This window comes from Neopelma chrysocephalum, unplaced genomic scaffold, assembly GCF_003984885.1.
Source record: "Neopelma chrysocephalum unplaced genomic scaffold, ASM398488v2 Primary Assembly neopelma1_99, whole genome shotgun sequence".
Taxonomy (NCBI): Eukaryota; Metazoa; Chordata; class Aves; order Passeriformes; family Pipridae; genus Neopelma; species Neopelma chrysocephalum.
Genome location: NW_020897762.1, coordinates 1,049,170 through 1,064,857, shown reverse-complemented (window position 1 = coordinate 1,064,857; position 15,688 = coordinate 1,049,170). Strand labels below are relative to the sequence as shown.

Sequence of the window (15,688 nt, the reverse complement as noted above, 5' to 3'; positions counted from 1 at the left end):
TCACTGTTTTTACTATGTACTTCTTTCACTTAAAATCAAGTATCTGCTTGCATGCATAATGAAAATCATATATTTGATGATTGTTTTTAGCATTTCTACTGATGCCTAAGCCATAACTGTACTTACAAAACTATTTTTCAGCACACTTGGTGGTTAATGTAATTTAATATATTTCATTATGTAATGTCGTTGGAACTATAACATAATAACACTAAAATAAGACTAATAACACTAAAAAAAGCTTACCAGTCCTGCTGCATACATGGGTACTATAACAGGCTGTTTCTTGTTGCCTGTAAAAAGCTGATAAAACAACAACAAAAAAATTTACTTAAGAGCTTCTGTGTCAGGGATGAAAATGTTTTTCAATGTTACATAACTTGCGTAAGATCAGAATTAGAGAATAAATACGATGTTAATTATAACATAATGGTTAAAAACTAATAACTTTTAATATTAATAGGGCTTATAAAAAGTTGTCAGATGGTCTGTCATGAAAAGCCATGTTGAGTGCAGCCATGCAATTAGGTGACAAGCATTCATACAAAACAACTTCCACCTGATCCTACATTTAAAGCAGCTTTGTTATTTAGAAAGCCAGTTTTACTGACAGACTCACAATATTTCTTGTGTCGATTCCCAAGGAGCACAAAAGCTTTTTGTTGCTGTGGGAGCCACCCCACTGGTATCTCAGTCCATATGCATCATGGATATCCTGGAGCTCCGTCCACACGTCCATCAGTTCCCTGTACAACCCATCATAAGTCAAGTTATCAACCGGAAAAACAGCCTGGGAGCCCTGAATATTTATTCTAGGTTTTAATGTAAGTGACTTATTATATATTCCAATTAAACTTATGCCCAAGCCCGACACCCAGGGTAACTGCACAGTGTTCTCACTCTATTATAGTTTAGACTTCTTACTGGAAAAGGGTGTCCACAGCAGACAGGACAAAACCTACTTAAGACTACATCATCACATAAATAAATACAGTAATTTATAGCAAGTGTAACCAATAAGATGTATTCTGATTCATTCAGAGGCATCACTGAAAAGATGATATGCTGCTAAGTTGCTAAGTGAAATACTCCTGGCATATGTAGTCACTAAAAACAAGCATTCTGACAGATAGCTAATTTTTGCTCAATAGCTTCTCAAATGCTTGAAGCAAACAACTGAGTTTGAATTACGTGTTTTAAGTTCATTTTAAGTTCATTGCATTGTAGGTTCTCACCCAGTATTTGCTAAGGTCTCCGCAGTTGTCATCTGCTTTTGACCCGCTTCCAACAAATGATTCAAGGAACTTATTTCTTCTTCAATTTCAAGAACAGGCATGGAAGGAAAAGAGACTTCAAATATTCGTTCCAGGCGACTTAGCAATGTTGTCTATATCAAAGAGAAAATATTTGTCAAGTTATGTTAACTGCTTTAAAGATAAGAAGTCCAAAATTATAACAATAAGGCAGAAAACAATACGTAGCTAATACGAGGTTTCACTTACCACAAAATATTAACTGTCAGAGGACCACAAGACTTTTAAAGCACCAAATGCAGGCTTTCAGCTACAAAGAAACAGTGAGGAATGTACCCTCTGGAAAGTGAGTTCTTACAGAAGAGTCCAGATCTGGTCTTACCAGAGTCACTCTGTTATAAATTAGTAGAAAATGTGTGCAACAAAAATTACACTATGTAAAGACAAGGTCTCAGCAATATAAACAGCACATATTGGTACTAATGGTTTCCAGGCATTTTAATTCCACAGCACGCACTGGGCCCTGGTAGATGGAATTAGTACACAAAATAAAAAGGAATCAAACAAACTCCTAACCCCCCCCCCCCGAAAAAACAACAACAAAAAAAAAACACCTTTTTTTTTTTTGACAAGCATATTATGCTTTCTTAAGTTCCTCCTTTACATTTTTCTCTCTTCTCTCTGTTGTATTTCCATATAGACAGAATTTCAACTTCTTAGAGCTCTAGGAACTGTCTCAGACATCAGATGTACCACTGATAGGGAATATTTCTTTTCCCCAGTTCAACCCATTAAAAATAGGTAACCATCAAGCTCTTAATATTTAATAAAACACCAGTTGCAAGGTATGCTCATAAAAATGGAATTAAAGCCTTTTTTAATGTACTAATTTTTTACCACAAACACTTGAATCTCTTTTCTTGCTTAAAAAAAGGAGGCACAAGCCTGGCAATAAGAGCAACATTTCTATCTTTCCTGTTTAGAGCTCCTCAACAAACACTCCCCCAGCGCTCTGCTGCAACACACACACAGGGCAGCGTCCAGCAGCTCCAACACCTGCTTTTCCACTGGGGAAATGGAAAAGAAACGGAGTAGGCGGAAATCCCAGGGGCATCCCACGGTGAGTGCTGTTATAGCTATGCCAGCAGAGCCCTCCTGTGGAGATACAGCATATTCCAGCAACAATGCTGAATTTACACACACACAAACCTCCAAACAGAGGGGGTTTTGTTACAATTGAAATGATTTGAAGTTCAGAGAAGGCTGTAGGAGGAAGTCAGACCAATCAGCACAGTTGAGACAAACCTTTATGCACCAAAATACCCACAGCACAATTCCAATAGTTAAACAACATTTCTCATTTGAATTTTAAGCTGAAAATTTGCCTTGTCTCTCGTCTCAATTAAGCAACTCACTGACCATGTACATCAGCAAACATAACAGAGGAAAACACCACGTTATCAGAATATCTGGATTCTGTATAGGAGTCTGGATGATGAGTTGGGAGCTGGGAACTGAGTCTGTCCAGACTATTCTCTCTATTCAGCCACTAACTGCAAAAAGCAGGAAAATGAATTGGCTTAGAACATCAACTCTTCAGCTTTACTACCTGTGAAAGAAATTCCTAACAGGGACAGCCACCAGGTACAGTCATTTGGAAAGCGTCCTGTCAAAATGCACAAAGGATCTGAATTCAGAGCTTACCTGACTCACCCCCTTTTTTTTTTCATTTCTTCTTCATTACCTCACTGGGATATTCTGACCATAATGATCCATGTTCTATAGTATATAATTTTCCTTTTAATTGCCTCTTAATGCCAATCATCCTGGCAATACAGTAAGTTACAATACTTGTAGGTTGTTTTTTGTTTGTTGACCAGAACTAAGACACTAACTTAAATTTTTTGGAAGTAAAACTAAATAGTATTCTAGACTCTAGGACAATGCTTCAGCACACAAAAGTATACTCTACTTCAGTTTTAAAACTGAACTTTGCCTACAATATATCACTTGGCATTATCTTAAATCAAGAGGTGATGCTTACTTTGTTTCTGTAATACAGCAAGAGTACATACCCCCAGGGAAAAGAAAAAGGCAGCTGAAAGGCACTGGATCATGGAAACAGCACGGCATCACATTTCTTGAAAAGGATTAACATTTGTGAACATGGCAGTGACCAAAAATATGCTCACTTAGATAATGAAAGAATGAACAGAAAGTCTCTAAGAACCAAGCAGCATCTCAGTCAGCACCCTGTTTCAAATTTGAGCTTAAGAATGGTGCTAAAATTTCAGGAACAGTTTAACTATAGCATTCTTTACACTTGCTGTCATCTTTTCTAAATTTCCAGAAATGCTTAGCCCTTGTTTCTATACGACAAAGAACTGTTTCCATAGCAAACCAGAGTAATTAATTCTGTGTGTGCAAATGCACACAGGGATGAGTGCACAAACACACATCTCTGGGCAGTGCCAATGTCATTCATGGAAGCAGCTGAACTTGTTCTCCTGATTGGTAATGAAATCCTGTGGCCACAGCTTCCAGGTATAAAGGGCATTACCAAGGTTTTAAAGTTAGTGTAAATGTCCATCTCCTACAAACCTCAATCTACTGTTTGCATAAATCAGACTAAGAAAATACTACTTTGTATGACAGAAGTAATGTCGTGTCTGTCTTCGGGAAAAAAAAAAAAGCAGAAAAAGAGAACTTTTATCCACTTTTCATGTCACTAAAAGCATTTGATACCCAAGTGTTCTGCACAACCACTTCAGAAGAATAATTCTTAAAAGGACTTGCTGAAGAAGTGAACAAAGGCTCGAGCTGCCATTAAACATTAGCTGTGATTCTCCCAACAGTGATAAATTCAAAGCCCCACAGTTTCTGTGACTGCATAGAAGTTTTTTGGTAGGCTCTTTAAATATGTGGTAATCACCACCAGAACCAATCAAGATATCACAGATGTAACAGACTTTAAAATAAGAACAACCACAGGATTAGAATTTATGTCCTTGGCAATTACATAGGGGGCAAGACCCAGCCCTCAGAGCTCAAAACCTATAGGTCTTGCTTTACAGAATTTGTTTTTCTCTTCTTCTCCACCACAAGACTGTAGAATCAATGAATTCCTCCAACACAGCAAATCTGCACTGACCACCCAGCACACCAAACCCTCCACCCTCCTCCACATGAACTCAACAATGACAGGTCATTGCCTTTCTTCAGAGCTATGAAAAGAGCAAATATTAGAACTTGCCATAAAGACAACATACTTGAGCCCCTCTACAGAAACAGCTGATTTCAGTTTTCACCACCTGACTGCTGTAAAGCTTCTCTGGGTGAAGTTTCAGGGAACTCTGTGAACGAGAACAGGAAAAAACCCAGTCTTGCTTCTGTCTATGGTTCCCATCACATATGAACTGCAGAGCAGACATGAGAGCTCATCCAGTGAACTCCTCTTCCCGATGGAAGATGAAGAGTGGAGTGGCACTTTGTCCTTCCTCCCTCCCCTCTTTTCACTGGAGGGCACAGCCCAATGTGAACAGAAGACAACACAACACAATGTTTTTTCTTTTCCCTTAGGAAATCCCTTACAGCCCACAGCATCTCTGCTCTGGCAGCCTTCAGAGGTGCTTTAAGAAGGGAAGAGCCAAAAGCAGAGCATGCTTTCAGCCCTCCTTATCCTCCTGCCAGGAAATCAGGCCATAGAGGAAGCAACATCAGCTCTGGGCTGTTTCCATCTATCAAACACAAAACTGGAAGACCCAAGAAATGAAATCAGTGTAACAGTTAAATTACTGAACATATTCAGATATTCAAGCTTATATGAAATGTAATAAAAGAAAAACATAAAAGAGACAGTAATGAGCATATAAAGGATCCAAGATGCTAAATGCATAATTTAGGAAAGGAATAAAGTTCATATGGACATCATTGGCTTCTAGTTAGAACTCAGAAGCTGAGTGAAGACTCTCAAAAAGTGATAGAACAAAGCTCATGGGCCAGAGGCCAAGAAAAGAAACTGAATAACCAGAAAGATTTTATTTATTTTAAATTGTGAACCCACTGCTCTGCAATGTCTAGCACAGGTATTTATGACCATTTTAACAAAATAAAGTAGTGGTGAAACAAGAAACTCCCTTTGTTGGGTTTTTTAACAGCCAAACCCTATTTTCCAGCAGCACATTTGCCTGTGAGGAACTAACTTGCCACATACTCCTTCCTGTACCTTCACCATACGTGTGTGGGGGAGTTGGGTGTCTTGGGGTTGGTTGTTTGTTTTTTATTGGGGTTTTTTGAGGGTTTTTTTTGAGAGGGTTTGGGGATTTTTTAAAAAAAGTTAGACCACATGACCACACATATCTCAAGGGAGCTGAAAAACTGGTGCAACTCATCATGGGGGACACACCAATTAGCTTCAGTGGGTCTCAAAATTTTCTGGACTCAGCATTAAACAAAGCTAAACAGATAACTAAACGCAATAAGCAAACAAACAAATCACTAAGTTCTTAATTACATGGGGGCAGTTTTTTCTTTGAAAGGGTTTATGGACTACTTAAACTATGAATCCATTTCCTTTTCACATAGCAACAATTTATTTCTTTGTCTGATGTGCAGGCTCTGCCTAGCAAAGGGAACACCTCCTCAAAAGCAATGGGGGAACAGCTGCAGGTAGAAAAACTCCTGAGTAAAAAAGACAAGCAAAGCTTACAAAGAACACTATTTAACTTCTCATGACTTAAATGTGATGGCTTTTCTCCATCCTCACTTGAAAAGCAGGTAAATATAAGGTGGTGCTACAAATTTCTTAGATGTAAAAAATTGAACTGTGGTATTTTTCCCAGCAGAGGAAATTTATATTGAAAATACTTGTCCTAAACTGAGATTTGCAACCCAGGAAAAGGATGCCACAAGAACTAAAACCCCTCACCAATGTGAAATGAAGATTCAGGGTTTTTTAAAAATAATTTAAAGAATTAAAGAAGGCAATCTCAGTCCTAAATATCCCAAATCCCTTTTTAAAGAGTAACTATAAAAGTTTTGAGATCAGCTGCAAAGCAAATCTGAAAATTTAGTAGCTTGAGAAAAAAAGAACATGAGTTCTCTCCTCTCTTTACTGATTGATACAAGAGAGTTGTAAAGCACAGGGAAGTTCAGGGTAGAAGTATGAAGCTGTCTCCCTCCTTTTTGCTGGAAGCATTGACCATTTATTCTCCTTCAGTTGAAGAATGCAGCAAATCCTGCACCTGCCATGCCAGCAAAGTGAAGTTTAACAGTTATTTATTGTGACTACATAAAACTTACTGACCATTTCAGTTTGCCATGTTGTTATTATCTACTGGTGTTGTACTAACTTCTCAGTCAGGCTCTGAGAGGAAGTACAGCAGACGACACTTAAATTTACAAAATGGGGAATAATTTTGTCCTGTGATATACAAACAATAGTAATGCTAAAACAAACCCCTCTCAAACTATTTTCTTTTGTAAGATTCCCCTTAGCCAGCCTGTTCTGAAAAACAGCAATTATGGGCTACTTTTAATAGTCTGATTTTTATTGCTGTTCAGCTGCACATACTTAAGAAACTTAGGAAACCCAAACCTTTCCAGAAAGATATATTTACACTGTAAATTGCTAGCCAACTGCCTGAACATAATTTAGCCAACACTACTTTAACTTACCTTAGTGAACTGGGAGGGTTGAAGTCTTTATGGTCATAATTACTTTTTCCCAAAAGGATGATCACTGCCCAAGACAAAGTACACTCCAAGTGACAGTGATCCAGGGTTTTCTTTGTCTTGATGCATATGCGTGGCTTAGTAACTGTGCATCGCCCACACTGATTAATCTGAAGAGCTCTGTGAGCACAGGCTCTCTAATCAGTGGAGAATCTTAAAGCCCACTTGGAGGACTGTTCACATTTTCCTTTATCCCTTTCCAGGATTCCTTAACTCTCAGCTCAATCAGGTAAAGACTTTTGGCCTCCCAACCAAGTCATTGTTTGGCTCTTCTTCCTCCAGAGATGCCTGTGCTCCTTGAACACAGCCAGGCACAGCAGTATTCCCCACCCACACGATTACCATGGATTATAACTGCTCTTGTGCTTCACTGCTCAAGTCCTATATATATATTCTTAATGCAGCAGAGTAACCCCCTCAGCTGACTAATGTTCAGCACTATCTCATGGACAAAGCAGTGCTACAAGCCTTCCATCCCTTATAAACATAACTTAGTAGTGTGCAATGTGATCACTTAAAAGAGACTAATGCATATAGTACAGTGCAGGGACTTGTTAAGTCAGCCAGTTCACCCACAGGTACATCCTAAATCTTCGTGTTAGTGAACACAAAGGCACATCTCTGTCTAAAGCAAACTGCAGCTCAACCAAAACCAAGTACTACACGTTTTCAGCTGCAGACATGAAATGGATTAAGTTATACAGCAGCATTAATATGGGCTCAATTAATAGCCTGGGTATCTGTGTCCATTAGCCTTTGACACTGGAACCTTTTCTAAGGGGTCACAAATTCTTTCAGTAGGTTTAACTGAAAACACCAAGCCTTTTCTCTCCTCCCCTCTACACAGCACTACTGAATAGAAAAGGTCAGCATGTTACAAATCCTGCACTGCAGACTGCGTGCAGGATTCAGAGCCTGACCAAGGCAATGAAAAAAAGGCATAGTGATCTTTTTGCCACTATGTGTCACTATTTAAGGGCATTTCTGTGACCTCGCCTCAGTGTTGTGTTTTATATTTGATATTTTCTGATAAAAAAATGGATTAAATATTTGAATTGAAGCAAAGTCTATTTTTTAATTAAAGAGTATACCAAATCCACAATCTTTAAAACAGTTTGCCCAACACACACTGTACAATCAAGACCACATTCAGAAAGCACAAAATTTTGCTGCCACCTCCACATCCAGAATATAAAAATTAGGAAAACAGACAGAAAAATACACAGAGGCCTTTGGAAAGGAGACTCAAGCTACTGATAAATAACTTTGCTTTCATGCTGCATTCTGGACGGATGAAAATTGCTGTATACACCATTTCCACGTTCAAACAGCAATGCTAAGTATACTTTTCAATTTTCTGCCTTTGTAAAGAATTCCATTAGGATCATTCTCTTATACACCATTCAAAATTATTTCACTACCACATTACAGTGACTCTCCCAGCCTCACCATCACAGGTCAAGTGTATACAGTATCTTGTAAATGATCCCAGTCCACCCTTAGCCTAAGCTGAGATCTCAATTTTCACATCTATCTCAAGTGTCTAACACAGGCAGTATTTCTCCCTTGGACACAGCCTGGTCCCTTTGGGTTGCTACGGCAATTGCTTCTTAGATCTGCCAGCAATAGACTGATCTCCTCCTCCCTAACCTTCTTTAGGCAGGGTAGTAGAAAACTTTGTTCATTTACCTCTCATGAGATTTATTTTGCATGCAAGTGTTCCCGCTCTTGCATCCAAACAGCTGCAGAACTCAGCTTTAATGCATGGCAAACAGAAGACTGGTAAATACTTTAAAATGCTGTATTCTGTGTTTTGATCTCAGCGACACCATCTTAAATGAAAGCAAGGAAGCTGATCAGAATCTGAGTTTAATTTTACTAAGGTTCTGCACTCTGGGAGTGTCTGCTGGCTCATGTTGACTCGTTAGTTAATCTCAGTGTTTCTAACTGCAATTTAGTGAACTGCAGCTCAATGGATTAAAAACAGAATTACTATTTAATCTTAAAACAAGAATTTTTTTAAGATAAAAAGGTTTTAATAGATCCTTCCAAAACTTTAAGGCACTTACAGAAGACAAAGTACATTTTGAAAATGTGAAGCTACTGGTTTAAGAGTTGACTGAAAAAAAAAAAATGTAGCACCTAACTCATATTGCAAGGCTAAGGAAACTATTGCAACAGAGAAAACATGTCCAGCTCAACTTCCTCTCCAGCTTCTTTGTGTAAAACATGGTCACAGTTGTACTTCCTCACTGTCAGGGGATCCAAACAGTCACAATTGACTGCAGCATAAAGAGAGGGAATGAAAAAAGCCATTTAAGTCTTAAAATTTGCTTTACAATCTAATCAAACTACTGTATGATTTCATCTGGATCTTGAGCAAAGAACTTCCATTTTAACTTTACTTTTATCTTTTGTTAAGGCAGACTTGGGGAGGGGGGAAAATTAACTACAGAACCTCTGAAGGTTCTGTTTCTATAAACATCTACATTCAGAAATCCTTTCTACTCAAACTCCATCATAAAATTACAGACAATTTTAAAAGAAAATAAATGTTTGAAACCTTTAGACTATTCCTTAATAGTGTAATTAACTAGAAAATAAAAGGGATGATTTACTAAAATCATCTCCCCACCCCATTTCTTTGTCAGATTCTGGACAGTCTTCAAGCGGCAAGAGATACAATTGAGATTAATTGCACTAATGACCTTAGTACTCTCCAATTTTTATGAGTGAATGACTAACAGAATAGGTAACAATAGATTTGTGCTTTCAAATTAAGAAGTGGACCAACACATTCAGGTGATGATAAGCAGGGTTTTGCATAGGCACAAAAATCTCTCTGCAGGTTCACTTGGGAGCCTTTTTTTGGCTTGTGAAATCCCTTTGAGATGTGCTGTGTTAGTCACTGCAAGGAACAGCAAGCAGGAAGGGTAAGGACCTGAGGGTCACAGATTTTAATGTGACAAGAAACCAGTGCTAAGGCCCAAAAGCTCCATTCCATTTGCTCGTGCTGGCAAAGCTCCAGCTGGCACAACCTTCTTCTGAAAAGCCATTTCACCTGTCACTGGGCGGAAATGGGAAGAGGAAGGGCTGTCACCAACCAAGGTCCTGGAAGAAAGGACTTACCTCATTTCCTTTTACTGCCAGAGAAGACCCAAACCTTTCAGACACATATCACCACTAACAGCCTTTACTGCTGGTGCTGCTGCACACTTCACAAAACACAGAGCATACTCTAAACTACTCATATGGGATGATGTGAATAAAAAGAGGAACCGAAGAGAATTCTAAATTCAAACTGTTGTTCTGAATTCTGTAAAAGTAATATTAAATACTTAGTAAAAAAAAAGTCTACGTATAAACAGGCATAGCTGTCAAAAATTACCTGTAAAAAGACTTAGGAAGTAACTAATTAGGAATTAATAAATGCCTACCAACTGAGGCAGAAAACACAGGGGGTGTGGTAAGAAATAAATCTATTTACTTCACCCTCCCTGGAACTCCTAATTAGAAGTAGCAGCAGCTTTAACAAATCACCAGTCCTGTATTTGTGATGTTGCTATAATGTGAAGCTTCCCACAATTAATGTGTAACAGACTTCTTTTTAAAGAACTTTTTAATGGTTAACTTCCCAGGAGCTGAAATAACAGGGACAGAACTCCACAAGTTGTTTTTTATCATGCTGTCTGCTCTAAGCGAATGAGTGCAGCTATTTACAAATCAAGTAATCATTTTTAATTGGATTTTGAAAACACAACAGAGAATGGTGATGAAAAATTTTGGGAACCAGTAATCCCAGCTTCCAGTCACGCCACTACTTTATGAAAAGGCAACAGAGTGCCTCCCCAAAAGTAACTAACAATGGAGGAAAGGAAATACTATCACAGCTCTGAAATGTTCATGCCGGCTTATTCCTTCGATCAATTTACGTAAAGGATCACATGCAATCCTCAAAACAAATGCATACAAGTTCCAGCACACCCTGCTCGTTTTTCTGCAGGAAATAACAGTACAAGAGCTGCAAGATCTAAACACAGCATACTATTTCATATCAGCCTGTCTCACACACCACATTAAATCTCTCCTGAAAGACAAACAAGGACTACTCAAATATTTGTTGTATGCAGAAGTAGGAACCAGGAAGGGCTGTATGCACAAGAACAGAACAAGGCCGAGCAAAATCAAGGACACCCTTACCTGAACTGAAGGTGTTAGCTCTTGAGATTGCTTACTGATAGTTCCTTGGGAAGATGCTAAAGCAAAACTGTCAGTCTTGTATAATACTGGGCCATCACTCCTGGTAGGTGCTTCTGTCCTATGTGATTGCCATGTCTCTTTTCTGTGATGAGATTCACCAGCTTGTTCCTCTCCAAAGGCAGCCCAAGAACAGCTGTCTCTTTGTTCATCTTCGAAAGCATTCCAGTCCGTAGCCTGGTTACAACCTGCTGAACTGAAGTCCGCAAAGTCGTCAGAGTCCTGGAAAGCAACACTCTCATCTTGAGGTTTTGGCACTGAATCAAAGTCTCCAAATTCACTATCATCACCATTTTCTACCTCAGTAGTATGCTGGAAGTCTAAGCCAGAAGTTTTACTGGTAGTATCACATTCTAAAGTTTCAGCAGCCTGCTTTAGTTCAGCTTGGTCCAAACTTGCTGGCTGCTGAGAAACAGTACTTGTGTCCCTGAATTCACCAAATTCAACATTAGGTTTGCTAATATGTGCAGGCTGTTCAGCAGTTCTTTCCAAATCTAGATCATGTATTGATTCTTGAGCATTCCTGAAGGTGGGAGACACACTGCTGACTGAACCAAAGTCACCAAAAACATCTTCATGTGTGTCACTGCAAGCTTCAACTTCAGTACTACTTCCACCATTCTTAAGATCTTCAGAATCACCCGATTTTTCTCCGGCAGGATCACGGCTTAGGCTTTGGATCTTATCAACCTTGATGTCTGCTGCTTCTGAAGAACCATCAGGCCTATGAAAATCTTTGCCATTCTCTATGCGATGTTGTCTTCTCCTCCCACTGTGCTCTCCATTTTCAGTAGTGCATATTGAACTTCCAGTTGTTTGAGACGTACTAGAAACAGCAAATTCATTATCTTCCAGTGCTGAGGGACCCTGCTCACAACTCACTTCTGAAATCCAAACCTCTTCTTCAGTACAAGTTACTCTGTTTATTCTGTTGTTCTCCTGAATGCTCAGTGAGTCTCTTTCACTAAGAACACTGCATATTGTAGGCCCCGTTCCCTCTAAATGGATTGGGTTTTTGTTTGAGAATGTAGCAAAATCTGCAAAGTCTTCACCTGAGCTAGGCATTGAGTTCAAATTTTGCTCAGTACTATGGGTGCTAACAGTTTTCAGTCCCTTTGAGTCACCAGTATTGTCTAGATCTTCTGTTCCCTGAGGATTTACAGGGTCTGATGCTGCAAATCCGTTTGTTAGAATCTCTAGACATGGAAGTTTCTCACCATTACAAGCATCTATTTGCTCATCCTGGCTCTCAACTGTTACACCAGTTCTAACTGGACGAGAAGAAAAACCCTCCGATTTTCCAGTGTTGTCTCTTTGTTCCCCCCTTCTGTTTACATCTTCTAAAGCAGTACCTGAAGTTCTAAGCTTAGATTTTTCTTTGACAGTACTAGTAGCTGACATATCAGAAAGTTCCTTAGTACGAGCAGGAAGCTCTGCAGTGCAGTCTTTAACATTTTTAACAGATGTGAAAGTTGCAATGCCAGCTACATTGTCGGAATAATCATGAAGCGGGATGAAGTGGTTCGTGGGTATAAACTCTTCCTTTGGATGACTGTAGTCAGGTGCATCAAAATCAGCAAAAGCCACACCTGCAGTGCTCACACCAGAAAACCCTCCAAATTCATCTTCATCGTCATCATCGGCTCCGTTGTCCAGCGGTGGAGGGGATGAGGAGTACATTCGAATAATGTCTGGTTCCATTGTTTAGTTCTGCTTCCACCTTACTGTATTTCTGTAACAGGGAAAAACAGAAGTATATCAGAATTTGGACAGCTTTGGTATTCTTATACACTTCATTTTTACAGTTTCGTGCCTTATTTTAAATGTGTGAATATAGGTCAGTGCCTGTATTGGATAACTGAAAGAAACATTCCCCAAATCCACTTGTTTTAGAAGGCACAGGGACTGTTCAAGGCTCTTGTAAACTACTACATGATCCAATTCTCAGCTGGTAGGGCTGAAATCATTGTCTTGATCTGTTGTGCAACACACTGACACAACTAAACTCAGTTTTAATTCATCGGTTCTGCTGCCCTATTGTTTAAGTTTCTTTCTACCAATTCATTGGTTTCTGTTTGGTTTCCCTGTTCTTCGGAACTCTGTGCTGTCTCCACAGCTGCTGCCACCAGCCTGCTTCTGTCTTAGGAACCAGTGGAGAGATGCCATTATGAACACCAGTAAAGCCTAGAGCCAAACACTTCATCAAAGCTTATTCTCAAAAGGAGAACTGAGCACAATTATACATAAAATATTTAAACACAAATCACCAAATCACAGGGGGAAAAGAGAAAAAGAGGAAAGTATTCCCATGGCCTAGATAGAAACAGATTAAGGACTCTCTTAATATTGCAAACCATTACAGGAACAAGCAAGATGTTTATGGAAAATTTTCTTTCCTAAAGAATGATCCTGACTTCTTTAGTGTTGTGTACAATTAATGAAACAGTAACTACTAGTAGGTGTAGACCCACAACTGTACATATCACTGAACTAGTTCATACCTTAAAACCCTTAAAGGGAGAGCTACGACCAAGCTCTTTCCATTTCAAAAAAACTTGTCATGAATGAACTGTAACAACACATTAAGCCTTATCTACAGAAAAAGAGTGGAAACAGCCTATACATATTAGCAAATATTTTAATTTCTAACCATCAGAATAAGTGCAGACTTTATAATACCACATCTGAAACATGGGTAAAACATGATCCTTAAGTCCAGCGTCTTTAGCAAATGACTTCGTGAACACACCTTAAGAGCAGCACACAAAGGGTAAAAGAACAACAAATGAAGCTCTGCAGTTCTTCTGGAGCACAAAATACCAAGCACTTGAGCCAAACAACTCTGGATATTTGCCAGGAAACTCTGGCGTCCTTAAGGTGACTAACATACCTACAATTTCCTTTTAAAAGGGTATTTTGCAGTTCTAAAAGAACATCATGCTTACCAGATGAAACTCTGAAGTAATTTGTAACATAACATGCAAACTGAAGAGAACTGCAAAGGAATTTTGTTTAGAATAAAGCCTAAGTTGTCAACAAGCTCCCACATAGGCTTACTCAGCACCAGCTGCTTAACAAGGTATTTGAGAGAAGAGCTTCACTCGCTTATCTGAGAGGCCTCATCTCCCAAGAGCACTCTCCCTTCTACATCATGGTCTAGCAATTGCTGTTTAATGTCCTACATGGAGATTAAGATCCTTCCCAAGATGTTTGTAGAAGTGTGACTTTATGTTCACAGACAGATTACTCCAATCTGTTTAGTTTCCGAGCTTCTGGGATTTCACTTCACTAAATACCATAACAGCATTTCATCTTTGTCACTATCACAGCAGTAATTCCTTCTTCATATCCAAATTTACTGAGGTCAACCACCAACACCGGGATTAAACACCCAGTATATCCAGACTACAGTTGCTTTCTGAATGTTTCACTGCAGAAGCGGATCCACAGGCTGTGCACAAAGATACGCCCTGGGAGGTGGAAGTGCTCTATTGGCTCTTTTGCAAAAAAGAGACCATTCAGGTAGATATTGGTTTGTATTTTCTGTGCCCATCTTAAGGCCCCTTATCTCAGGGATAGCACTACTTAAAGTTATAGGGGAGCTGGTTGACCAGTGAGTGGCATTGTGTCTGGAATTCATGGCTACTGGGATCATCAATCAACAGCTTTTTAGTAACAAGACACATTCAGGAGAAAGAACGGAAAATTGCATCAATGGGACTCACTCTCCCCACCTTCAGTTCCTGGAAAAGGAAAGGATGGGCTTATTTGGCTATAACAAATCATCCCTTGTATTTAAATTTGAATCTCCAGTTGAATCTCAGGAGACAACAGCATAAATTTATTGTTAAACTTTCTGAAATTTAGTAAGAGCTGTTACATCTATCTGAAAATTCAGTTGACAGAATATTTATCATATCCCATGTGACAAAAACTGAAGAGATGGTAAAGGCAAGAAACTAGTTCTTGAAACAAACAAAATTTTCAATACTCAGAGATTCAAGGAGAAACAACAATAAAACCTCTACGCTGGACTTCCAGAAGGCAGATTTTGACCTATTCAGAAGTCTAGTCCAGAGCATACCCTGGGAAACAACCCTTGAAAACAAGGGGGTCCAGGAGGGATGGATGTGCTTTAAGCAGGAAGTTTTGAGTGCACAGGAACAGGCCGTACCGGTGTGCCGAAAGGCAAGCCGGCGGGGAAGACAACCAGCTTGGTTAAACAGGGAGATTCTGAAGGAAATCAGGGATAAAAAGAGAGTTTACCGACTATGGAAGAAAGGGCAGGCTACCTACGAAGAATTCAGGAAGACAGCTAGATCATGTAGAAAGAAAATCAGATACAAAAGCACAATTTGAAGTTAAATTAGCCACTTCTGTTAGGGATAATAAAAAGTCCTTCTATAAATACATTAATAACAAAAGGAGAGGCAAAGAAAACCTCC

At 39.1% G+C, this 15,688-nt stretch overlaps 1 protein-coding gene across 4 annotated transcripts in view; it reads right to left on the bottom strand.

Moving 5' to 3' along the window:
• AFTPH (aftiphilin) overlaps positions 1 to 15,688 on the bottom strand; it is a 46,153-nt gene that overhangs the window by 20,553 nt on the left and 9,912 nt on the right. For all 4 annotated transcript variants that reach the window (XM_027694980.1, XM_027694977.1, XM_027694979.1 and 1 more), the window contains exons 2-5: positions 11,187 to 12,975; positions 1,236 to 1,387; positions 620 to 746; positions 247 to 303 (exon numbers count right to left, since the gene is read on the bottom strand). In XM_027694980.1, coding sequence (XP_027550781.1) covers positions 247 to 303; positions 620 to 746; positions 1,236 to 1,387; positions 11,187 to 12,944 — 2,094 coding nt within the window. In that variant the 5' untranslated portion in view covers positions 12,945 to 12,975. The remainder of the gene's footprint in view (positions 1 to 246; positions 304 to 619; positions 747 to 1,235; positions 1,388 to 11,186; positions 12,976 to 15,688) is intronic.